The sequence below is a fragment of the Zeus faber genome (assembly GCF_960531495.2).
Source record: "Zeus faber genome assembly, chromosome: 20".
NCBI classification, from domain to species: domain Eukaryota; kingdom Metazoa; phylum Chordata; class Actinopteri; order Zeiformes; family Zeidae; genus Zeus; species Zeus faber.
Window position 1 is genome coordinate 20,468,470 of NC_137207.1, and position 25,000 is coordinate 20,493,469.

Here is a 25,000-nt window from a genome sequence, read left to right on the forward strand (position 1 = left end):
AAGACCATGACATTTGTTTTTTGATGGCTCCATATTTTTCCTTAATCCCGAAATCTCGTTATTGTTCATATTTTCGTCCTGCACCTACCCCCCCCCTGTCCTTGTCTGGGTGGTGTGTTTTCTCCTTTTCAAAACCAGGTGGTGTAAAGTTGATTTATTTCTGTTGCTGCGCTGTATCTTTCTAGGCGGAGACAGTGTGTGTGTGCATGCGTGTGTGTGTGTGTGTGTGTGTGTGTGTGTGTGCGCGCGTGCGTGCGACCGCCAAGCAGGGGCGTGACGATACCAGGAAAAATGGTTTATTTATCCCCCCCCCCCCCCCACACACACACACACACAGAAAATAATTCCCGTACCGTATATGGAAAACCGCCCGAGTCGTCGCTCTGCCCAGAGCTGGTGAGGCCTTTGGACAGACACTCCATTTAGAAAGGCCTTTACCCAGGTTCTAGCTCGGAACTGCACCGTCCGCCACCCACGACCCACGGACGACCCTTCCAGGATCACAACGTCAAGGCCCAGCCGTGCTCGGCCTCATTAGCTCCCTCATCACTACGGATAGTTCTCACCTTCAGAGCCAAACCCGTTTCCGCTGAACACGGCGCCGCCAATCCGTCTGGGGCTGACGGACGAGAGGGATCAGCGCAGGCTTCCGGTTTTGATCCCGCAACGCAAAAGGCAATTCCCCCTCGTCAATTCATTGGAAACTGAACAACTCTCACGGCACACCTGGCCCGCTCGGGGGTTGGACGACACTTTGGTTGGACGCTCACCGGGTCGGTCAGCTCCAGGATGTTGGCCCGGTAGGTGAGCGGGCTGCAGTCGCGGGTGCTGCCCACCAGGGTGCACGGCAGGAACATGGGCCCCAGGTCGTCGCCGTCCAGAACGTCCACCGTGAGCGTCGTGGTCGCCGTCCGCCGATCGCCGGGGTAAGGGGCGCGGTCCTAGACGGGCAACAGACGGACGGAGGAGGAGGAGGAGGAGGAGGAGGAGGAGGAGGAGGAGAGGGATGACGGATGTGTTTTGTTTTAGAATCGTTCGGAGTGGGAAGCGTAAAAAAAACAGCAGCGACGAGCGGGTCGACCCACACCCTGGACTGTCGACACCCTGCGGCACGAGTGGATCTTTGCTTTTACGTTCTGTTCTGTTCATTTGCCGCCGTGTGTCTTCCTGTTTGCTCAGCGGTTACTTCATCCAACCGTGGGCACAACTTGTTGTTAGTTAGGACCCTGCACTTTACACCACTCTGATCTCTAAAGCCACGCCCAAGAACGGCAGCTCAGCTGGTCTTTAGTAAAGAATGTCATACAGTCAGAGGATGTATGAGATACTCCACCTCTACTTCTGAGCTCCCTTCAGTGTACATCTACTCTATCTCTACTCCCCCTTTACATCTACTCTACCTTTATTCTCCCTTTACATCTACTCTACCTCTACTCTCTCTTTAGATCTACTCCACCTCTGCTCTACTTCTACTCTCCCTTTAGATCTACTCTACTTCTACTTCCCCTTTACTCTACTCTCCCTTTACAACTACTCTACCTCTACTCCCCCTTTACATCTACTCTCCCTTTACATCGACTGTACTTCTACTCCCCCTTTACATCTACTGTACTTCTACTCCCCCTTTACCTCTATTCTACCTCTACTCCCCCTTTACATCTGCTCTCCCTTTACATCTACTAGACTTCTACTCCGCCTTTACCTCCACTCTAACTCAATTCTACTTCTAATCTCCCTTAACATCTCCTCTACTCCCCCTCTAATCTCTCGTCTGCTTCCACTCTACCTCTTCCTCGACTTCCAGCCTCCTCCAGCTCTTCCTCCGCATCGACTCTCTCTACTCCACTTCCCAGCAGCAGAGTTCACGTGAATCAACCCCCACATTGCAGGTGTGAACGCCCCCAAAACACAGTTTCGGTTCCAGCATCAACCCTCCTGCAAGTTGTACGGAGCCTTTCCAGCTCTATCGATCAGCTGTGCTCTGCCCCCTTTTGTGCTCCCACTTTGGATATTCTGTGTATTGATGTATTTGGCAGTTTCTGTTTATTTGTATTACTTGTGCTACTTGTATTTTTGCTTCATATAAAATTTTTCAGACTGAAGCTTTTTGAATGCCACCGATCCCAGAAGTCTCTCAATGAAGCGGCATCAATAAACCGCAATCATCTATCGCCTCTTTTTCCCTGTTTCCTTTCCACACTTTTATTTACTTTGGCTCGTTTAAAACGTCTTCTGTCCGATTTCCCATGCCGCTCAGCTCTGCAAGGCTTCCTAAATGCTGCTGCACCCCTGGGAAATCCAGGGTTGCTTTGGTGTGCGCGCGTCCATTTTCCTGCCGCCTTTTCCCCTTGTTTTGCTTTCATCTCTAAGCCGTTGCGAAAACGCGTTGATCTGCTGTTTGTTGTGTCCGCGATCAACGCTCCGAATTTGGGGAAAAAGAAAATAGGAAACGCCGCTCCGTCATCCTCACGGTCAATACAGCTGGGTTTCTGATTAATATCTCTCCAATTATTTAATTTACGCCGCGATAACAGGGAGGTTCGCGCAGGCTGTGTTTGCAGATAACTCAGAGCGGAGCAGGTGTCTGGAGCGGCTCCACAGGATTGGAGACAGCGGATCAAACCATCGATTTGTCACATGTCATTTCACTACATGTATGTGACAAAGAAGGATCTTGGATCAGTACATGGAAACGATCAATACATCCACAGGTTGGTCAGGTACATGTTCATGTTCCTCCGGTGTAGTATACAGTACATAGATATACTGTATAAAGTATATTTATATATTCTTTTTTTGTGCTCCGGGTCCCCAGCCCGTCCTGGAGCCCCAGAGGATGGATGGATGCTGCTTTGGAGAGGGGTCTGCTACCTCCGCCCCCAGGACCCAGACGGGATCCGGCGAGACCCCGGCCCCTCCTGGTGGCCTGGAGGGGAGCGGCTCCGGCGGGCTCATCCACGCCGTGGGGACGCCCCCCTTTCCTGTCCCTCGCGGCCCCCCCTACCGCGGGGAGGGCAGACACCTCCCTGCGGTGGGGGCCCACTCACCGTTCTCCGGCCCTTTAAGTTCAGGGTGCTCCGCCGCTCTCGCCTTCTCCCCGCGGCGGCGCAGCTATGCCGGGTCCGCCCGATCGGCCATCATGGGGGCTGATTGCTCGGACCCGGCAGGGAGAGTTCCCGTCTGTGTTGTTTGGTCTTCCCGTGGGGGGCGCGTCGCAGGAGACACCACCCGGCGGACCAGACAGCGAGCCACCCGGAGCCTGACGCCGGTTGTTTCGTTTCGCTGTTTTTAATGTTCCCCTGTCGGCCCGGCGAGCCTCATTGTCTGCGATCCTTCAAAAACACTCACGCCAAGTCGCCGCCCCGCCGCCAGAAAGACTCGAGACTCCCGCTGGTACATTTTGGATTGGTTTACAGAGCGGTTTCGGTTTTTGAGGGACCCAAAAAACAAAAACAAAACAAAAGAAAGGGGCCGTCGTGCTTTTAAGTTTTGAATTAAAAACACACGAGTCTGAAGGGGAACGCTGTGATGCAGAGAAGCCGTCGTTCTCTCGATCCGACACGTCTCGCCGGGACTGAACTGCGGCGAGTGGCTGATACTCGTTCCTATCAAACAGGTACATGTATTTAGACATCAAGTCAGCAGTTTAAAACGTCCACTCCCGTGGTTGAATTGCACCTGACAGATCCCTCTTGTGAGCTCGGCGACGGGAAATGAATAAAAAACCCCCCCCCAAAAAAACGCGTGTTTGAGGAGCAGGAGTGGAATCAAAGCCCGTTAATAATGAACGACTTCTTATGCCCGATAAGAATGTGATTTGTGCGTCTGCCTCCCGGAGCGGACCCAGCGGGGCGCCGTTTAAAACAAATTCCATCACAACAAACATTTGGAGGCATTACAATGCAAAGCAGCGCAGCGGGGAAGGAGACGAGAATCGAAGCATTTTGTATTTTTGGGTTAAGGTGTCAACACAGGAACTCTACATGATCCCGACTTGGATCTGCTGTGGACTGATTTGAACGGTATTTTTACTGTTCGGTCGTCTTTGTTTAAACGCGTCTCTTTATTTTCTTTGTTATTAACTCATTTCATAGTCTTTTTTTTAGTTTTTTTTTACTTTATTTAGTTTTTATGCTCACTCCTGTTCGGTTTAAATTCCCTTCCGTTGTGTCTCTTTTCATTCTTATTCCTGTTTGTAAGTCACTTTGTGTTTTAAAAAGTGAGTTTGCCAGTACAATGTGAATATTTCTTTTTTTATTGCTCAAAGTTAAGTTTTACAGTAGCTTTAGTTTTCTGGTTTAGCATTAATTTGTATATATTTTTTCATATTTATTTATATTGTTTATCGGTAATTTTTAGGGTTCTTGTATATTTTCCATTTTTTCCATCTTGTACTTCTACTTGCCGTTTAATTTATTTTATTTTTTATCACTTTATTATTTCTTTTTTATTATTTATACCCATTGCTTTGATGTGAGCTGCTGTGACATTGGAACTTCCCTCTGGGGATGAATAAACTATCCATCCATCCACCCACCCGCCAGCCACCCACCCATCCATCCACCCACCCGCCCACCCATCCATCCACCCATCCATCCATCCGTCAGCTAAAACACAACATGGCGGAGGACTCACGTTGGCCTGGACGATGACCAGGTAGCGTGTGATCTCCTCGTAGTTCAGTCGCTCCCTCAGCACCACGGAGCCCGACAGCATCAGGGGGATGTCGAAGGTCCTGTTGGCCGTCTGCAACAACACGAAACGAAGCAACACCAGGATTTAGTTTTCTTTCTCTGGTCAGGAAAAAGACCAAGGTTTGTCAATGTTTCCGGTGACGTAACAGCCAAAAAATTTGATTCAGCTGGTTGTCATTGCATAGAGTACAAGTACTGAGGCAACAAAATGCATTTCACCATCCTAGTAACTGATGTATCTAGGAGCAGTGGGCTGCCTCATAGTAGTGCCCACGGAGCAGTTAGGGGCTTAAGTGTCTTGCTCAAGGACACATGAGAACACTACCAGGAGGAGCCGGGGGTTGAACTGGCAATCTTTGGATTACTAGACAACCCGCTCTACCTCCAGAGCCACTGCCCAATAAAAAATAGATTCGATTCAACATCCCTAACCCTAACCTCTAAAGCTCCTGGAAAACCGAACTTTGCTGATGATGCTGCTTTTGCTGAAATTGGAATTCAACATTTCAAAAACAATCTGTTCAAAATATCCCAAACCCTTTGGGAGAGAAGAGAAGATGTATTGGGCCGCCCCCTGAAAGTCCAAGAGTGGAATTATCAGCCGGAAAACCGTCAGCCGACCGAGGTTCCTCAAGTCCAGCGCTCGTTTTATTTTTCTTGTCAGTCGGCGTGCATTACAACAACAGGATGAAACAGAAGCTTACATCATGCGCAGGGATAACATTTCAATGAGGAATTACAAACAAAGGGAATCATGCCTCCGTTCTTAAATTGCTTTCCATTGATTTTATGCTTTATTTCCTGCACATTGCACATGGAGAGGGGGCGAGCGGGATGCAATCTGCGCTCGCCGTGCCTCGTCTCTCACCCGGAGCGGGGTGCCCTGGTGTGTGCGTGAGAGGCAGGCAGAGGGAGCCGGCCCCGCCCCCCTCACTCATATCTCCACATGCCACTTCAAATGCACATATCTGTATATACATAGGCATATTCCTTCAACCTATTCCAGTTTATTTCAATTTATTTTTTATTGTATTTTATTCTATATATTTTTTATCTTATTCTATAAGTATTCCACTTACTGTATTACGTTTTAGGAGTCAGTTAGTCGGTCTATTAGAAAGGAATTTTCTACTTTTTATTTTTATTTTATTTTTGTACTTTTTCCTAGGACTTATTGTGTGCTATCACCGGGTGCGTTGCATTACATTTCACTGCATATATGTATGGAAGTATGTATATGTATGTGACAAATAAAAAATCTTGAATCTTGAATCTTGAATCCAGTGACGGAGAAAGGAGAGAGAGAGGAGAGACGTCTCTTCTGATGATTGCCAAATACATGATATATAACCGAAATACATAGAAAACCAATTTTCTTAATTACTACCAAATTTGACAGTACCGATAACGTCTGAGCTTATCCATTGTGCGGCCTTTAATAATTTAGCCCTGGGGACCGTTTAATAACAGGTCTCCGTTCCTCCGCCTGCCCCCCAACCGCTGAATAGCCGAATATTTGCAGCCCTAAAGATGTGTCTGTTTTTAAAAACCTTTTCAATGTCGCTCAAATACTTGTGTCCTGGTATGACTTCAACATGTAAACTTTCCCGCCTTAATGTTTACTTTTATTTAATCTCAACTGTGATGATTATGATTATTTACAATGATTTTTTTTTTGTGTATGTTAACCCTGAAGAGTTGGTATCTATCTCAAAGTGGTCGGCAAAATTGTGAAGATCTTTGAGTTTTCATCAAACGCGGTTGCCATGGTGATGCAGTCTTCCTCATGAAAAGGAAGGGGAAGCTGTTTTCCAGGGGCTAGGAATTCTTGAAAACTCACGAAGCTTGACACACACGTCAGGAGGCGTGTATTTTGTCGTCTGAAATGCGTCTTGGGCTTAAGGTGTGGCAAAGGGGGCTTGATAGCGCCCTCTAAAGATTTCAATGGGGGAAATGACTCCAACACATACAAAATTTGGACGGCACATGTAACATCCCCAAAAAAGTATGACGGTGCCAAGACCTAAACCCAAACAGAAAATTCAGTCATTCCCAATTTATTGTGATATTTTTGTGCATTTTTTTTGCCATTTACAGGGGTCATAATTTAACAAACTTCATCAGATCCTGGTCAAACCTGGTCGGCGAAAATCAAAAGACCTTAGCGACGAGAAGCTGTTGAAAGCTGAAGTTTCCGTCAAACGGGGCGGGGGCGTGGCAGGGAGTCAAAATTTCAAAAAACAAAAAATGTTTTCGCCACGAATCAGCGAAGTGTTTCGTCACTCGACTGCACATGGTCAAGCCTTCCCCGAGTGTCACATGTTAGATAAGCGTCCCGGCCTGAAGACATCCACGCGCCATTATCGGGTTATGGTCAAAGCGCCACCTGCCGGTGAGCCTTGTGTGACCATTCATTGTCATTAAATGTGCTTTGTGTCGTCTACACTTGATACACGGCAACATAATGCGTGTCTGGTCCGTGTTCCCTAGCAACACATGGTTGACACAGGAAGTTATAAAAAATGTGCAATGTGCCATGTCCACCGCCATGCACCCCACACAGGAAATAACATCTTACTCGTCCGTGCAGTGTGCAATGGGAGAGTCAGCGGGCATCAGGCCAGAACCCCCCATGTGCACAAAGCAAAGCGAGGGCCAGCTCATAGCTGATGGCAGCTCTCCTTTACCTCATGCTATTTTGTGTAATGATTTGTTTTATCCATTTTCATGTACTATACTATTTTTTATCCATTTGTTTGTTTCTTCTGATAGTGATCTTTTTTTTGTTTGCTTTCCCGCAAAAACACAAATATTCTTAATACCAACAAAGCTGAAAATCCGTTGAGAAAAAGATGACATTTTGAAGGAAGTGGCATTTTTAAGCACATTACTCAAATAAATGAATTGGATCAGAGCAGTTCCTTGTGCGGAAAAAATAGCGGGGAAGCAAGCAGAAATATAAGGGAAAACAAGAGAGGGAAGAACCGAAAAGAAAAGAAAGAACTGGACAGTTAAGTTTGAGTGACATCAGCATTGGAGAGAATCCTTGGATTAGTAAAAAGCCTCCTAATTCCAAATCGATGTGGGAGCTGTTATCAGCGCGGAGCTCCTGCGGCTGAATTCAATAGTGATAAGCGAAAAAGACAAAAAATATATCATAGTCAGGTGTCACGTCTGACCTTACAAATCAATTAAAGGAGACAGAGCATAACACGCCAAAGTCAGAACCTTAAAATAGAGGAACTCATATGAAGATTTAGAGTCTGAGCTCTTGAGTTGAGATCCATCTTTTCCATAAGGTCACTTTTTTTGGGATGGGGGGGAAGGTCTATCCAAAATATATTCTACCAGTCTGACTTGGCTGCTTGAGTCTCTATAGAAATTCTTGAGAAAGGAAAAATATTGAAAATATTTCCAAAACATAATATGGTCAAATATTGGCTTTTCTTTATAGTTATATTTATGTAAAACTGAGTTGAAGTTTACAACTTTATAACTTTTTATAAATTGTATTTTCTTGTTGACCTCACTTTATTTGGGCTCTGGCTGTAGTTCTCTCTCGGATAACCCTCGTTTCCCTGCACATCATTGCTTTAGCTACCAATCACATTTTAGTTTCATGTATGAACACATATTTTGGGGGGTAAATAAATCCCCGTTGTTGCACGCCACCTGTGAATCCTTGTCTGTTATGGCTCAGTCCCTCACAGGAGGAAATAAGGAACGTACTAACCTAATGAACCGAACTAACTCACTTATAACAACGATTTTTAGGATGTGCGTCTATCTATACAGATATAGACAGACAGACAGACAGACAGACAGACAGAGATACATCTATAGAGACAGACAGACAGGCATCTCACCGGGTCCTGGGGGTTGTGTTGGATGGTGTACTCGATCTGTCCGTTGGGTCCGTCGTCGATGTCCGTCGCTCCGTTGTTTCCCCAGAATCCAGAGAAGATGGTGGTTCCGACTGGGGTCAGCTGGGAACACGGTCAAGTAAAGTCTAGTTTATTAACAAAGCCCTTCATCACAGCACGGTCTCAAAGGGCTTTACAGGCTTCACTTGCCATCCAGGCAAAGAAGAACTCCCAGGAAATCCACTTGGCAAGAAAAGGAAGAAAAAGGGTGGGAGGTCAAAAATGTGTGGACACCCCTTCTAATCAATGCCTTTGGCTTTTTCAGCCACACCCATCACTATCAGGGGCATGAAGCCCAGCGTCCAGCCACGCGGCCTCCTCGGACAAACACCTGCGGCAGAACGGGGTCGTACCGAAGAGCTCAGAGGCAGTCGACGTGGCTCTGTCGCAGGACGCCGCCTTTCCAACAAGTCAGTTCGTCCAATCCTCCGCCCTGTTCCAAACGACCTCCGGGAGCGACGTCGGCACGAGGGCCGTCCGTCGCGAGCTTCACTAACTGGGTTTCAGCGGCCGGGCGACCGCACACAAGCCTCGGATCACCACGCGCCGCGCCGAGCGTCGGCTGGTGTGGCGCGAGGTAGAGCACGATGCTGGTGAGGTGCTTGAAAGGCCTCCGGTGGAGATGTTCTCAGCATCAGGACCGGTCCAGGGTGGGTTAGAGACGCCAGCCAGTCAGCCAGACCATGTAAGCATAACAGCCTCTTAATAATGCTCAGTCTCTCTGAGGTCAATCTTTCAAAAAGTCTTCAGAACGGAGGTCATAAACTCATATTGTATTCGGCCCATGACTCCTGAACATATTGTAAAACTAATCTCGGTTTTCTAATCTTGGATTCCACCCCTTTATCAGTCTATCTTTCCATCAGTGCCAACGCTCACCAGCTACGGCAATTTCCATGTGGATAGAATGGAGGGATGGACAGAATAAATCTAAACAGTGACTTCCCCCACAATTTTCTTGGATCTCTCTCCACTACCGTGTGTATGGTAAGAATAATGTGTATAACGTGTTGATGTGCTGATGTTATTAAACCCTGATGCAGTGGAACTTTATGTGGACAAATCAGACAAAATGTCAACGCTGGGATGAAGAGCTTTGTTTAATTCATGGACTTTTAAGGTCAAGCATTTGTTAAACTGAATTGGGGGGATTTTAAGCGGTTTCCCTACGTTATCCATCCACCTTTCATCCATCGCATCTCTACATCCATCCATCCATCCATCACTACATCCATCCAACCATCCCTACATCCATCCATCCATCCCTACATCCATCCATCGCCACATCCATCCATTCATACTAAAGGGGACTTAATAAAGTGCTTTATTCTTCACTTTGCTTCCAGTTGTTGAGGCGTTGCCACAGGCTCCTAATGAGCGTCTTCGGAGTCATGATCTAAGTGTCCCTCTTTTATTACTGACCGCTCTCATTTCGGTCAATTACTCTGCACGCTTGGTTTGGCGGAGGAGGAGGAGGAGGAGGAAGAGGAAGAGGAAGCGGAGAAGGAGGTATATTATCGGATATTTATTTTCTGGCCTCCAGGACTGAGCTGCGAGCTCCAGATGAGCGGAGTGGGTAATTCCAACGCTGCTGATGAGGAATTTGGAGAGTCGCTGATGACTGGGGGGCGGAGGACAAGAGGAGGAGCAGGAGGAGAATGACAGGGGAGAGATGGAGAGGGAGAGAGAGAGAGAGAGAGAGAGAAGGTGAAGGAAACAAATTTGGAAAGAGAGAGCGGCCGGGATGAAAAGATAACAACTGGCAGGTGGTAGAAGTGAGGAAGTGAAAAGAGGCTGGGAGGAAAGAGAAAAGAGTGGTGGTGGTGAAAAGAAATAAATGGAGAGAGGAGGGGTTGAAGTGAGAATGCAAGTGCAAGAGAGAGAGAGAGAGAGAGAGAGAGAAAGACAGAAAGAGGGAGAGAAAGAAGTGGAAATAAAGGAGAAAGAGAGGGTGGTGTAGTGTGAAGAAGGGAGAGAGACATGCAAGAGGGGAGAGAGGGACAGGGAAATGAGAAGAAGGGAGAGAGAGAGGACAGAGAAGCGAGAGAGAGAGCTAGGGGAATGGGTAGAAGGGACAGGCAGAGACAGAGGGAGAGAGAGAGAGAGAGAGAGAGAGAGAGAGAGAGAGAGCAAACGAAGAGAGAGAGCAATAGAAAGATATGGGAGAGGGAAGAAGGGAGAGGAAAGAGAAAGTGGGGAGAGATAGAGCCAGGGGGGGTGATGGGAAGAAGGGAGAGAGAAAAGACGGATAGAGAGAGGAGTGGGAATAAAGGGGAGAGAGGGAGAGAGAGAGAGCTTGGGGAGTAGGAAGAAGGGAGAGAAAGAAAAGAGGGAGGGAGGGAGGGAGGGATTGGAGAAAGAGCAATGGGGAATAGAAACAAAGCGAGAGGGAGAGAGGGGGGGAGAGAGAAATGAGAGCAAGAGACAAGGGGGGAGAGAGAGCAAAGAGAAGTGGAGAGACTCTGCCTCCCGCCCTCACCCACTCTCCCAGCTCCTCACGCACTCTGCCTCCCACTCCGCCCCACCCAGAAGGTCAAAGCCCATTTCTTCCTCATTCATTAGTTGAGAAAAGGAAAAAAAGAGAGTGTGTGTGTGTGTGTGTGTGTGTGTGTGTGTGTGTGTGTGTGTGTGTGTGTGTGTGTGTGTGTGGTTTATAAGTAAGACTCTGTCCATGGTGCTGAATGAGAAATTGCAGGAGGGAGGGATGGATGGAGGGAGGTGCGGGGATCCTGAATTCCTCCTCTCTCTTCCTCACACCCGGTTTTCTGGGGGGAAATTCTCCAGATTCTCTGCTTTTTCCTCCATCTCACCCAGATCCAGACATGAAGGTCGACGCCCCCCCCCCCCCCCCCCGGAAACAGGAGTATCCCTCTGAAGCCGTGTTCTGCTCATTGAGAAACGCTTTTCGGGCAGTGACTCCGCTCGGTGCGATCGCAGCTGAAGCTTTATTATCCGCGGCCGGGAGATGAGGCTTCCGGCTGGAGTGAGATGTCTTCTCGGTTTGAACCCATGAGATTCGCAGCTCGCTGCATGATGGATGTCTCAGTCTGCACTGCACAGCGCAGCCGCACGCGGGGAAGCGCGGCGCGAGTTGATCAAATATGCTGGGTAGTGTGTGCTGTTGAGGAGTGTGTGTGTTGAAATGCTTGAGAACATTATGCTGGCAGGGTGTGCATGCCTTGCGTGTGTGTGTGTGTGTGTGTGTGTGTGTGTGTGTGTGTGTGTGTGTGAGAAGAATAAGGAAAATTTGTTCAACAAAAATAAGTATCTGCATGTGCTCCCGAGTGTGTCTGTCCATGTGTGTGTTTGTGCACACGTGTGTGTGTGTGTGTGTGCACATGTGTGTGTGTGTGTGTGTGCATCTGTCCGTGTGTGTGTCACCTCGTTGATGGCGACGTAGTACCGCGGCTGCTGGAAGTGCGGAGTGTTGTCGTTTCGATCCCGGACGACGATCCGAACCTCGTGCAGAATCACTGTCCCCACCAGCTCATTGGTGCACTGCACCTGGACCACGATGGACTGGATGTAGGAGGGGGGCTGGATGGATGGATGGAGGGATAGATAGAGGGAGGAAGGCAAAGACAGAGAGAGGGAAAGAAAGAGATGGATTTATAGATGAAGGGGTAGGGAGGGAGAAAGGGATAAATACATAAAGGGAAGAAAGGATGGATATAGGGAGATAGGGATAGAGAGATGGTGGGAAAATGAATAGCTCGACAGAGGGAAGAACGATAGAAAGAGAGAGGGAAAGACAGATACATTACGGGAGGAAGGGATAGGTAGATGAGGGAGGGATGGTTAGATAGAGGGAGGAGGGATACATACAGAGAAAGGGAAAGGATGGGATAGATAAGGAGAAGAAGGACAGATGGGTAGAGGGAGGAGGGGGTAGGTCGAGGGAGCAGGAGATAGATGGATGTAGGGAGGAAGAGATAGAGGGCGGAAGGATAGATAGGTGATGAGGGAGATACATAGAGGGGGATGGATGGATAGACAGACATATAGAGAGATAACAGACAGACAGACAGATAGAGATAACAGACAGACAGAGAGATAACAGACAGGCAGACAGATAGAGAGATAACAGACAGACAGAGAGATAACAGACGGGTAGACAGGTAGAGAGATAACAGACAGGCAGACAGATAGAGAGATAACAGATGGACAAACGGACAGAAAGAAAGAGAGAGAGAGAGAGAGATAAAAGACAGGTAGAGAGATAACTTACAGAGAGAGAGATAACAGACGGACAGACAGGTAGAGAGATAACAGACAGACAGACAGACGAGTACATACATAAAAATGAAGTATCACACAAAAACCTCTAAAGTGCAATTCAATACAGTGGAATTGCTCAAATAAAATTGATTCAACAAAAAAGCACCACAACAAAAATGGGAGATAAAAAAAAAACCCCATCAGCCTAAAAAGAACGAGGCGGAGCGGACTCACGTCCCGGTCCAGAACACGCCCGGTGCTGTTGAGGTAGAGCGCCTGCTTGGCCGGGTCCAGCATCACCCAGCGCTCGTTGTTGTCCCTCAGGGACAGAGAGATGGTGCGTTCCGGACCCTGAGCCTTGCCATTAATCTGCATGTTCTCCACCAGCAGCGTCCCTGGGGAGGGAAACTTGACATTTATATTTGCGGAATAGACTCTGAGACCGTGATGGCGGGTGCTGTTCCTCAGCGGACTTCACACCGAATGCGAAAACACATCCGACAGTCGCAACAACCCCCTAGTGTCCGTCAGATAGACTGCATTACAAAATGTCAGGGAAAATGGGAGAGTTTCTTTTTTCCCAGTCTGACAGTGAGTAGTTTGCTCAGGTGCACATTTACCATTTTCCATGAATAGTCACTCACATACTGAGTATATTTATTGATAGTTAATATGATGACATCTAACGTTAATGTTAATAACACCATTATTTTGTATGCGTGACTCATTTACTTAGTTTCAGGCTCATGTCCAATAAGAACTTGACAGGCGTCACTTCTAGTCGTAGCGGCGGACCGAAACTTGTCGCATTATTTGCGAAGTTTGAACACATCACGGAGCCCCGATCTGAATCAGCGCATCACATCTTTTTGTAGATTCAGCGGAATCTGACTCTCCATAGAAATGACTGGACTTCCGCCTTGTTGTTGTTGTTTTGTCGGATTCGGCGTGAAGCCGGCTTAAACCCCACAGCTATCTCCTCCAAGGATTCAAGCACTAGGACAGAAGCCAATTCCACCAGAGCCACTCTCACCTCAGCACCACGGACAGCAGCCATGGCCACCAGGTCAGCACACCGGACAGCCAGCGTGTGTAAAAGTAGTACGATTTAAAGTTTGAACTCTATCGAAACGGTTTCAAATTGTGACTTCACATCACATGGAATATGGAGGAATGATCTTCACCTGGACGCTTGAAAGGAAACGTTCGATTGGCGTTGTTCAGTGCTATTGTAATCTAACGTGCCAACGGGAATATTTAACGCCACGGTTTAACATTTTTCTACTGTTTATAAATCAAACTCGGTTTGGAAAATTCCTTGAAAGATATAAAAAAAACCCACAAAAAAATCTAATTTTCCTTCAAGAATGTTTTTTTCAATTTATTTGACTGCTCCTGGTGATTTTAGAACTGCACAAGGCGGCGGGTTTTGCTGCGGTGGGTCACATATTTCCTTCAGAGCACTGACAGCAGCCATGGCCACCAGGTCAGCACCACAGACAGGAGCCTATGGCCACCAGCACCGCCTTTTATTCAGACCCACGGACAGCAGCCATGGCCACCTGCTCCACGAACATTGCCAAAAAATTTACAAGGTGCTCAAAAAGTGGATTTATGCTCTCGTTATAGAACTTCAATGATACTTTCCAAATTAAAAGCCACTACTTCCCGCATCAAACAAATGCGATTTTAATACATTTTAATGAGCTTTTGCACCCGAGGTTACAATATGTTACTTCTAAAAATAATTGAACCAACAGTGTTGTATTAAAGTTCACTTTGATGCATCATTCACAGTAAATTGACATTGAGCAGGTGCAGCAGTACGAACATTTTGGCTCGTGGGCGTTTGGGCTGAAGAGTTTGCTGATTGCTGGTTCTAACATCAGGGTGAAGGGTTTCCACCTGTGGGCTGTTACACACAGGTGTTTCCAGCCAAAACCTCCAGCAGCAGCAGAAGCAGCAGCCGCAGCAGCAGCTTAGAGGAGGCGGATTATTTAAATGACGACAAGGAAGCACCTGAAAAAATAAAACCTAGACACTGTTGTAAGTACACCCAACACAAATGCTACATCCCAAATTGTACTACATATTGCATGTGCACACTATCGCAGAGCGTATTTTAGAATATGAAAAAAAAAGTGAAGGGGGCATTTTACAGCAAACTATTTATACATTTTTATTCCATAAATAATTCATACACAGAGCGATAAATAGATATGATACGCGTGTGTAAACTAACCTCAATACGCAAGATTTACCTTTCTGAGATCGCAAATACTAATGTATCTTGTGTGTGTGTGTGTGTCTGTGTGTGTGCGTGTGTGTGGTTGCATGTGTGTGTGTGTTTGTGAGTCAGAGTGGGGGAGACAGTCATCGACCAGTACATTGAGCTGCTACTTAAAAAAAATAGGAAACAAAGACTCAACATGTTAGACGGAGAGAGAGCGAGAGAAAGGGAGGTGGAGAGGGAGGGATAGACATAGAAACACAGAATGTATTATCTTTCCTCTGTGCTTGTCTGGATTGGAAAAAGGAAAATCCTTTGGTCCAACAATTTTTTTTGCTCCGCGTACATAAATAAGTGCTTTTTTTTTTTTTTTTTTTTGCGGGGCGGTACGAGGCAGGACGACAATTCAAATCCAAGAAGACTTTATTTATACCACACAGCGCATCATGGTAAACAACGGGCTCGGAAATCTAACACGGTTTGTGGAAATAGGCGAGAAAATTAATTCCGCATTTGGTTCAACCTAGAGACCGAGATCCACTCTAGACAGACGGACAGACAGACAGACAGACAGACAGACAGAGGGAGGAAGGGACGGACAGACAGAAAGAGCCACCAATGCTGTTCATCAGTTATCGTACAGTAACGATGCAATAAGTGACACATTTGACATCTATCTAAGGGATGGACGGACGGACAGACGGATGGATGGATAGAAAGTGGGATGGAGGGATGAAGTGATAGATAGGGGGAGGAAGGCAGGGTGGGAGGAACATGATGAAAGAGAGATGCTCTGCTGATTTTCATTCAGCAGAGCATCGCTGCCTCGCTCGCCCATGCCTCACACCAACCGAATCAAATCAATAAAGTTGGAAGAGGGAACGACTCTTTTTACCGAGCGACTCGCCATGAACCGAATCCCCAAAAAAGGATCAAATCTTTCATCGCTGATTAATGTTCCGTGTCATTGGATCTTTTAGTGGGTACGTGGCTGCACGACAAGCCTCCCTGGATACACTTTAATGTCCTTATCAACATGTATGTTTCTTTTTTTGACATTCTTTTTCATCAGTTTGATTTGACTGGTTTGGAACCGACTGCCACGGAGGTTCTCTGGAAATCTCCTTGAAAGGAGATAAACCCGCCATGTTTCACTTTAACGTCGACAAACAAGCGCCGATCTCCACCCCCGTTGCTTCCCCGTGACACCCGGGTGCCATGTGTGCTCATCTCCATTAAAAACCTCCAAAAGGAAGCGTCTCATCAAAGAACTCCCAAATTTAACTCTGTACTTTCCCGCTTTTTTTTTGCCGTAAACTTCCACGTTTAAAAAGTTTTCCCCCTCCATTTCATCATCCTTTTCTGGGTCAAGTCGGTCGGAGAAACTGGAGACGTCTGTTCGGAAGCGGCCGCTTTAATGGCCATTGGTGCCAACGCTTCGATTGCACAAATATGTTTGAAAATATATAAATATATATATATATATAAATATATAATAAAAAGTTTGAAACTCGCGAGAAAGCTCCAAAAAAGGATATAGAAAATCACTAGAAAGAGTAAACATATTTGTTGTTTTTTTCCACTGGTCGCCTCCATGCAGCTCTGCATCACGGGGGACCAATTACCCCGTCCAGCACCATGCATTATTCACACAGAACAGGGACTTGAAACCCTGTGTGTGTGTATGTGTGTGTGTGTGTGTGTGTGCGTGTGCATGTGCGTGTGTGTGTGTGTGGGGTGGGGGGGGGGTCGCCATCTGTGCATCTGTGTGAGATGTGATTTCCGAGGTGTTTGGAGTGCGCATTTCTCTTTACGTTTTCTACATTTCCAAGTTGTGAGATGTTTTTTAGGAAACTTTTTGGATAGCAAAATGTATTGGTACTGCGTCTCATTTATGGACCAGTTATGGACCATGGAATACAGATTCATGAATCATATAAATAATTGCCAAAACAAATAATAATAATAATAATAATAATAATAATAATAATAATAACGAATTTAACAAAAAAAAGAATCAATCAATCAATAAATAAATATATAAATCCATTAATAAAAATAATAAAATAATAGAGTGTGTCGCTCCATATAAAAACCACCAATGCTGTTCAGCAGTTATCGTACAGTAACGATGCAATAAGTGATACGTTTGACATCTATCTAAATATTTTTATGTCATATCTCGTATAACAATATGACCTTTGCCTCAGTTTCCTGCCAGTCAGTTTACAGTAGACTTTGAAAATGCATCAAGGTCCGTCTATTGGCTCAGGCCCAGTACTTAAAAGTTGAAGGTACGGTGTCCGTGCAGTGCTGTGAATGAATATTATGAAGAAGCTCAACACGCTGCACGCTCCTAATTCTTCTGTGCTGTTTGGCATTAAGTCTTATCGCCCCCTGCTGGTCTGGTGCGCATATAGGAGCGTTTTAAAATATATATTTTCCGTTTTCGTGTGGACGGAGAGAAGACACCGTTCACACCATTCGGCAAAAGGAGTCGTTCAATTCCTCCGACTCTTTGTTCAGTTTGTTCATTGTGAAAGGTTTGTCTCGGTTCTTAGCGAGTCGTTCGGCAAAAAGAGTCGTTCAAGTCTCTGACCCTTTATCAAGTTTTATGACATAATATCGCCTCCTACTGGCCCAATCGTTTTTGCGTTCTCGTGTGGACGGAGAGATTCTCTGAAACACAAAAAAGCATATTTAGAAATATCCATATATATCCATGTTTCCATCATTTTATCTCTCTGGACTATTTTCTATGCAATCCGATGAAATGAAACGCTATGAAAGGAGATGTTTATTTTTAATGGTGGGTCAACATTGACAGTAGATGAAAGCAAACGATGGTCCTTTTTATCTTGCAGTGCCTTCGTATGCACACGGCATCAGTTTCAGTTTGTGTTTTATCTGTGTGTCTGACTTGACATCATGCATATCTATAATCCAAGCGTACACAGACACATACATACAGTGATATACCTGTGCGCGCGCACACACACACACACACACACACACACACATGCACACACACTCACTTCCATCTGACTCCAAATGAGGTCACTGTCTTCTGTGCCGCCGTGGAAACCGTGTCAAATGTCGCAGTGATTGGCTGCCGTTAAATAAACTCCGGCGAGGATGTTTAATCAAATTGGTTTCTTTACACGAGGAATGGAATTGGAAAATGGATTTTCTTTTTGACGCATTTCATTTCTCTCCATAATAATTTTGTTTGGTTCGGCGAGGCAAGGCTAACTTTATTTTATAAGTAGTACATTTCCTACTGACGCACCGACCTGCGGTAACTTACATGATATATTAATACAGAAGAAATGGAGAAGATGTAGAATATGAAATTGCGGTGCCCAAAAAAGAAGAGCTACGTGATGGAAAAAAAAAAAAAAAAAAAAAAGCAAACAGGGGAGCGAGAGAGAGATGATTTCTCTCTCTCATCCCCTCCTTCCCGGAGTGAGAAACCTCAAACAAAACCAAATTCTGAGGTCGCTCAGACACCTCGTGAGGTCTAAATTAAAGTCAAAATTAGATTTTTGCGGAACACCTTGTATGAATTCAATGTTTTCACAGCGACCTTGTTTAAGAAGAACAGATTCAAGCTGCGGAGCAAAAAGCTAATTATCTCGACCGTCGCCCACTCCCTCTCCACATGTTCATGTTCTTACCACAAGGGAAGCGGAAAATCCACTTCCTCTCCTTCAAGTTCTTCAAGTTCTTCAAGTTCTTTAAGCTCGCAGGCAGGAACAAAGGGGACATTTCGACACGTTCTGTAGATGTAGTTGATGGCGACGAATTGACGGAGAGGAACCGACGGATCAACCGAAAGAAGAGACAGGGCGTGAAGGACAGAAGTAAATTGAAAGCTGAAACGAATTGCCTTTTCCACGACAGGGCCGTGCCATGAAAGTCGCAGCCTTCATCTCCATTCCACCATCACCTCCACTGAGATCCCGGCCTGGTTGGCTCCCTGGTTCTGGCCCCTGTAGAACTGGGCCACAGGTGCAGGGGCCTAAATATTATTTCCTTTGTTATGGGTCGGTTAACTGTCACAAATGCACTGGTTGATGGATAACATTGTGGGCCAACCTGAAGGCACAACCAGTAGCATTGGACAACCCACCCATTCATCGCCATATCTGCCGCCGCTCCACCTCCACGAGGCTTCTCAGCCTTCGGAGCAGAGGGGTCCGGCAGCGGCGCCCGCTCGGAGCCGCATGTTCGTCCGCGCTACTGCAAACAGAAATGGAACCATTTCTTTGGGATATAAGCGGCGTAGGGGGCGGGGCTTATGAGTGCCGATTGACGGGTCCCCGCCAGTGAGTGGCCGTTTCCTCCTAAACAGGCAGTCCGAACCACATCGCCTGTTTGGAGAGGTTGAAATCTCAGCAGCCATCGAGGGAACAGTGGACTGACTGGACTGGCACTGATCAACAGTATTTGGGAACCACCCCGCCGATATATCAGGGACAATTTACATTACGAGCAAAAAGTTACAGAGTCTAAGCCAAAATCCTGCATCCCAATGTTTTTGCTTGATTAGTGAGCACAATTAGCAAGCTATGATAACAGACCACCAGCTGATATTGTCTTGTTACTATGGCGACACCACAGCAAAAAAAAAAGCAGCCCATTTGGCTCTGTACATAATGGAAACACACCAGGAGCCAGCAGGAGCCACAAGAAACCAAGAGGGACCAATGGGAGCCAACAGGAGCCATCACAGTCAAACGGGAGCCATCAGGAGCCAACAGGAGCCAACAGGAGCCATCAGAGTCAACAGGAGCCAACAGGAGCCATCAGAGTCAAACGGGAGCCAACAGGAGCCATCAGGAGACATCAGGAGCCAATAGGAGCCAACAGGAGTCAACAGGAGCCATCAGGAGCCATCAGGAGCCAACAGGAGCCATCAGAGTCAAACGGGAGCCATCAGGAGCCAACAGGAGCCATCAGGAGCCATCAGGAGCCAATAGGAGCCAACAGGAGCCATCAGGAGCCATCAGGAGCCAACAGGAGCCCAAAGCTAACGGCAGCCATCAGGAGCCAACAGGATCAATCAGAAGCCAAGAGGAGCCACCCGGAGCACAAGCCAACGGGAGCCAACGGGAGCCAACGACAGGACTCTTTATTGGGATCAGAGTTGCCCCTTGTTAAAGAAGTACGAACCGTTTTATCCACAAAACCACTACTGGGCTAAAAACCCGGATATGGTTCCCCAGTGACTTGGCCAGGGAGGTCAGGCCACGGCCTCAGATTTCACAGGGGGATTCCACTGCAACAGTAACTTATTTAAGGGATGGGAGCACCACACTAATCTGCTGATTTAAAGCCGGTTGGTGCTTCGGCGTAGCGACACGTAAACATATCCGCGGAGCTAAGCAGAGAAGGGGGTTCTGGGTAATGGTAGGTCGCAGAGGAGCCGACACGCGCACCTCCCAAATCCCTCCCAAACGCGCCAAACACGGTGATTGGGGGGGGGGGGGTGGGTTTGTTTGTGTGTGGGTTTGTTCTATGTTTGCAGTACATTGTGGTTCACAAAATGTGACACTGCCCCCCAGTGGACAGGTGAAAAGCAAACAGCCACGCCAACGTCTCCGAACCACACCTGACGGAGGAGCAGCATCCAGCCTTTAATGGAGCGCATTAAAAGAAAACACCCAACCACGCGGACATCAACACCTGCAGGCCAAGCCCCGGTACTGCAACCACTGTATCCGACCCGCTGAAATGACAAAAAAAAATAAAAAATAAAAAATCCGTACAAGTGTAAGGGTATAAACCGATCACAGTACGTGCAGACGGGGAAGCAGGATCCAGACTTTGGCGACACGAGAGATAACTGGGATCGTTAACGTAACGTGGAGATTCCCCTAAAAAAAAAAAAAAAATGAAAAAAAGGCGCACGTCCTCCAAATGACAGCGCCGGGGTCGAGAAGATGGCGAGCGTCCGGGTGGCGAGGAAGAGGCTCCGGGGGCCCTGTCCTTTCCCGGGAGCCGCCGGTCTGAATCCGGGAATAAGTGTTCCGCCGCTCGGAGGCAGCGGAGGCACACGTATGGAATAAAAGACTGAAGTAATTATGTTTGGCCGGTGGCGAAATGTGTTTTCATCGCAGCTTGGGCAGATTTGGGACACAGCGCAAATTCAGAGTAGAAAGAAAAAATAAATAAAATAAAATTTTGGGGCGAATTAGTGTCGGAGAAGCGAGCCTGAACCACTGGAGCCAATAACGGGCGATTTGCTACGCGAGCCCCGCTGCCATTATTTGGTAAATGAAAAATGGAATACAACGCTGTGTGTGTGTGTGTGTGTGTGTGTGTGTGTGTGTGTGTGTGTGTGTGTGTGTGTGTGTGTGAGACCAATCGACCATAAACGTCTATTTGCTGGATGTAAGTGTGTGTGTGTGTGTGTGTGTGTGTGTGTGTGTGTGAGAGAGAGAGTGTGTGTGTTTGTCTGTGAGTGTACGTGTGCCTAAGTGTCTGCGTGTATGAGAGAGTCTTTGTGAGTGTGTGTTTTGTATGAATGCCTGTTCGTGTGTGTATTTGTGTGTGTTACCAAGGGACCACACTGTAAACATCTCATTGCTGAATGTGTGTGTGTGTGTGTGTGTGTGTGTGTGTGTGTGTCTGTGTGTGTGTGCGTGTGTGTGTGTGTCCCGACCATATTGTTTCCTTTCAACCCGCCCTTTCTCCCTCTCTGTCTCGCTCTCCTCTTTCTCTCTCAGATACCGAACTTCTCCAGACGTTACAAAACAATATCTTCTTTGTCCACGTTCTGATTTAGAAGGAACGATAACACTCACTCAGACGCTCATTTGGGTTTAATGGCATTTTGTATTTTCATTTCCGCCAGCAATTTGTCGCTCCCTCTCTCCCTCTCTCTCTTTCTCACCCTCTCTGTCCGTCTCCCTCTCTCTCTCTCTCTCTCTCTATCTCTCACTCTCTCTCTCTCTCTCTCTCTCTCTGCACCAGTCTATGGAAGCCTCCATTAAACCCGGAGCAGCGCAGGGAGCAGCACATTGGCATTCTGCGTAGCGGTGCACCCGGCAATGGCAAATTATTTTTAAAAACGCTGTTAGCAAGAACAACGCTCAGACCCACACACACGCACACACAAACACACACACACACACACACACACACACCCACTGGCCATCACACACACACACACACACACATCAACCCACTCACACCCACACACACACACACACACACCCTTGGACGCAGATGTTCTGGCTAATTATCACGTTGCAAGGTGTGACAATGACACCACATTACAGACAAATGTTTGACATTTTTCCAAACAAATTATAGTCCAATGAACAACAATGTATTCCGTCTTTAAATGATTTTGGAGTCCCGATTCACTCCCACACTGCATTCCACCAAAACATTTTTTTTTGACCGAATTTAATAATTCCAGTGAGAACCCCGTTGCCTCAGAGCGACCGTGTGCTGTAGGGGTGGTGTGATTTAGGCAGCCACACCTGCCTTGGGTGTATATAATTGGGCCCAGGAGCATAGGTGGCTGTACGCCTGTTGATCATCAGAGCAACCGATGAACACAGGTTAAATCACCCATCCCCACGCAAACAGGCAGAGCCTTTGTCATGACGGCGGAACTGACACACAAGTTCCGCCTGCCGCACGCCACCTGAGTGGCTTATCTTTTCTCGGGGCTCACTGACACAGAGACACAGGCTATGATGACAAAAACTCACCAGGATACTGGAGAGAGTGGGGAGATGTAACAATCGTAACGAGACATCTCTTAAATGATTTAGGAGTCCGCACCGCATTCCACCCAAATCTATTTTTTGATATAATGAAATAATTAGAGTGAGAACACCGTTCACAACTCAGAGTGAGTGGGGGTAGTGTGGTTGAAGCAGCCACACCTGCCTTGGGTCTAGTTAATTGGGCCCAGAAGCAGGGGTGGCTGTGCACCTGTTGTTCATCAGAGCAGATGGAACATTATCATGACAAAGGCTCTCCCTGTGTGTATGTGGGGATGGGGGATTTTAACTGTTGTTTATCAGTTGCTCTGATGACCAACAGGTGCCCAATCAACTAGACCCAAGGCAGGTGTGGCTGCTTAAATCACACCAACCCCATACCGACTTTTCTGACTCGTTCACTGTTACGCGGAAGTCGTCCTTTCACTCGCCGTGCGTTAAGCCAACCGAATCAAACTGAACGACTCTCTCGTCATGGACAGTCTCAAAAAAAGAGTCACATCCTCCATCACTAGCGGGAATCGCACACTCCCTCAAGAAGCAACCAGTGCCGACGCTCAGCTGCGCACTCAACATAAGTTGTCAACTACGGGGTGATGGGAAAATTGTTTTCTTTTTCTTTATTTCTTCACAGAGGTTTAAACATTGTATTAAAGACATTTTTCTACTTCAGAATCGATGCTCCCATTCCGCAGACATTGTTTGAAGCTTCGATTGTGCCGTGTTCAGTGCAGCAGCCACATGCGAGTCAAATAAGAAGTAGCTGCATGAGGAATATCTTAATCCAAACCTGAACAGCCTCAGCGGGTGCAGCGTAAGGTGCTTGAGGAGGAGGAAAGGGGGTTGTAGCCCTGCTCTCGAGAGCGCTTCACTGTTTTTTTGACCAAAGGGGCATCGGGGGGGGGGGGTCGGGATCAGAGAAGATGGAACGCAGCGAGACTGAGGGAAGGGTTGAGACGCAGCACTTTCGGACTTAAAGGCAAAACAGAAAGGGCAAACAGTCAGTGGTCAGTGACGTCCTGGCGACCCTGAGCTGGAGCTCGCAAGTTGTACGCTCTAACAATGAAAAATGAATTGCGCTCCAGACTCAATAAAACATGATATATTGACAATACGTCCACTCGATATGTCCACTAGGGGGCGGAATAGATACCGCCGGCTTGTGGGAAGTGCCGGTGCGCAGGAAAAAGTCCCGTCACGCTGAACAGTGAAACATAGAAGTGGCCATACTGCGTCCCGGTGCGTTCCGGCCCACTACCGGCGCTGGCTTTAGGTTGAAAGTAAATCGGGAAATGGAGACCGAACCAGTCAAATATGCACAAGCCATAATATACAGTTTGTGGACGCTCTTAATTAAACATGATCTGGATGACATTTCCCCGACTAAATAAATATTAATCCGCCACTGGGGACGATCTGACAAGCAGCTTGTCCTCAAATGAGACGACTATTTTTAACTAAAACAATATATTTATATAAATAAAGAAGCCCCTGTCTGTCTCTTCTGGTGCGTGTCAGCCTGATGAGCGCCAGCGGGAGCGCACGTGAGGCCGACCACACCGCGCCGTCGCCGTCAGGCGTCGGGCGGAAAAACAATACGTCGGCCTCTCCATTTATTTATCTCTCTCTCGCCATCTGGGGTTATTTATTTGCCGGCGTGTTTCCTTTTCAATTTGTTTTGGGAAAAATAAATTTCCTTTGTCGGATTAAAAAAATGTCCTCAGATCAATAAAGAAAGCATCCGCTCGCAGCGGAGGGCGGGAGGTGAGGGGGGGGGCTCCCATGTGAGGTCAAATTTACTGAAACCGCTTTGTGCGGAGTGTTAATAGAAACAGGCAGTGCTTGAATTTCAACAAAATATTAAAGTGCAGGTTTGCCGTCTTTCAGCCCAGAGCCTGCTGAAGCGTTGGCTTCCCGTCCTTTGAAAGGGTTCAAAGCAACGACCGGGAGCTCTACTGCTGACAAATTTACCACTTCTCACCGTCCTTACACGCAGTCCAATGGGGCAAGCGTTTGAGGCGTGTATTTAAATGTTAAGTCTCCTTTTCCAAAATGGCAAACTCACAATATGATATCTGCGTATTTTTCTTAACGTTGTTTTGAATAACAGTAATATCACATTTTGTTTTACACATATTTTTCTATTGCCATTAGTGTTAGTGTGTAAAATTGGCTCCGGCAGGTTGCCAGTAG

General features: G+C 46.9%; 1 protein-coding gene across 1 annotated transcript in view; it reads right to left on the reverse strand.

Annotated features, from left to right (window-relative positions):
• LOC307245636 (protocadherin-15-like) overlaps window positions 1–25,000 on the reverse strand; it is a gene marked incomplete at both ends in the record, with an annotated part of 144,376 nt that overhangs the window by 94,566 nt on the left and 24,810 nt on the right. The window contains 5 exons of the mRNA XM_080021282.1: window positions 771–941; window positions 4,636–4,746; window positions 8,561–8,680; window positions 11,999–12,154; window positions 13,070–13,230. Coding sequence (XP_079877408.1) covers window positions 771–941; window positions 4,636–4,746; window positions 8,561–8,680; window positions 11,999–12,154; window positions 13,070–13,230 — 719 coding nt within the window. The remainder of the gene's footprint in view (window positions 1–770; window positions 942–4,635; window positions 4,747–8,560; window positions 8,681–11,998; window positions 12,155–13,069; window positions 13,231–25,000) is intronic.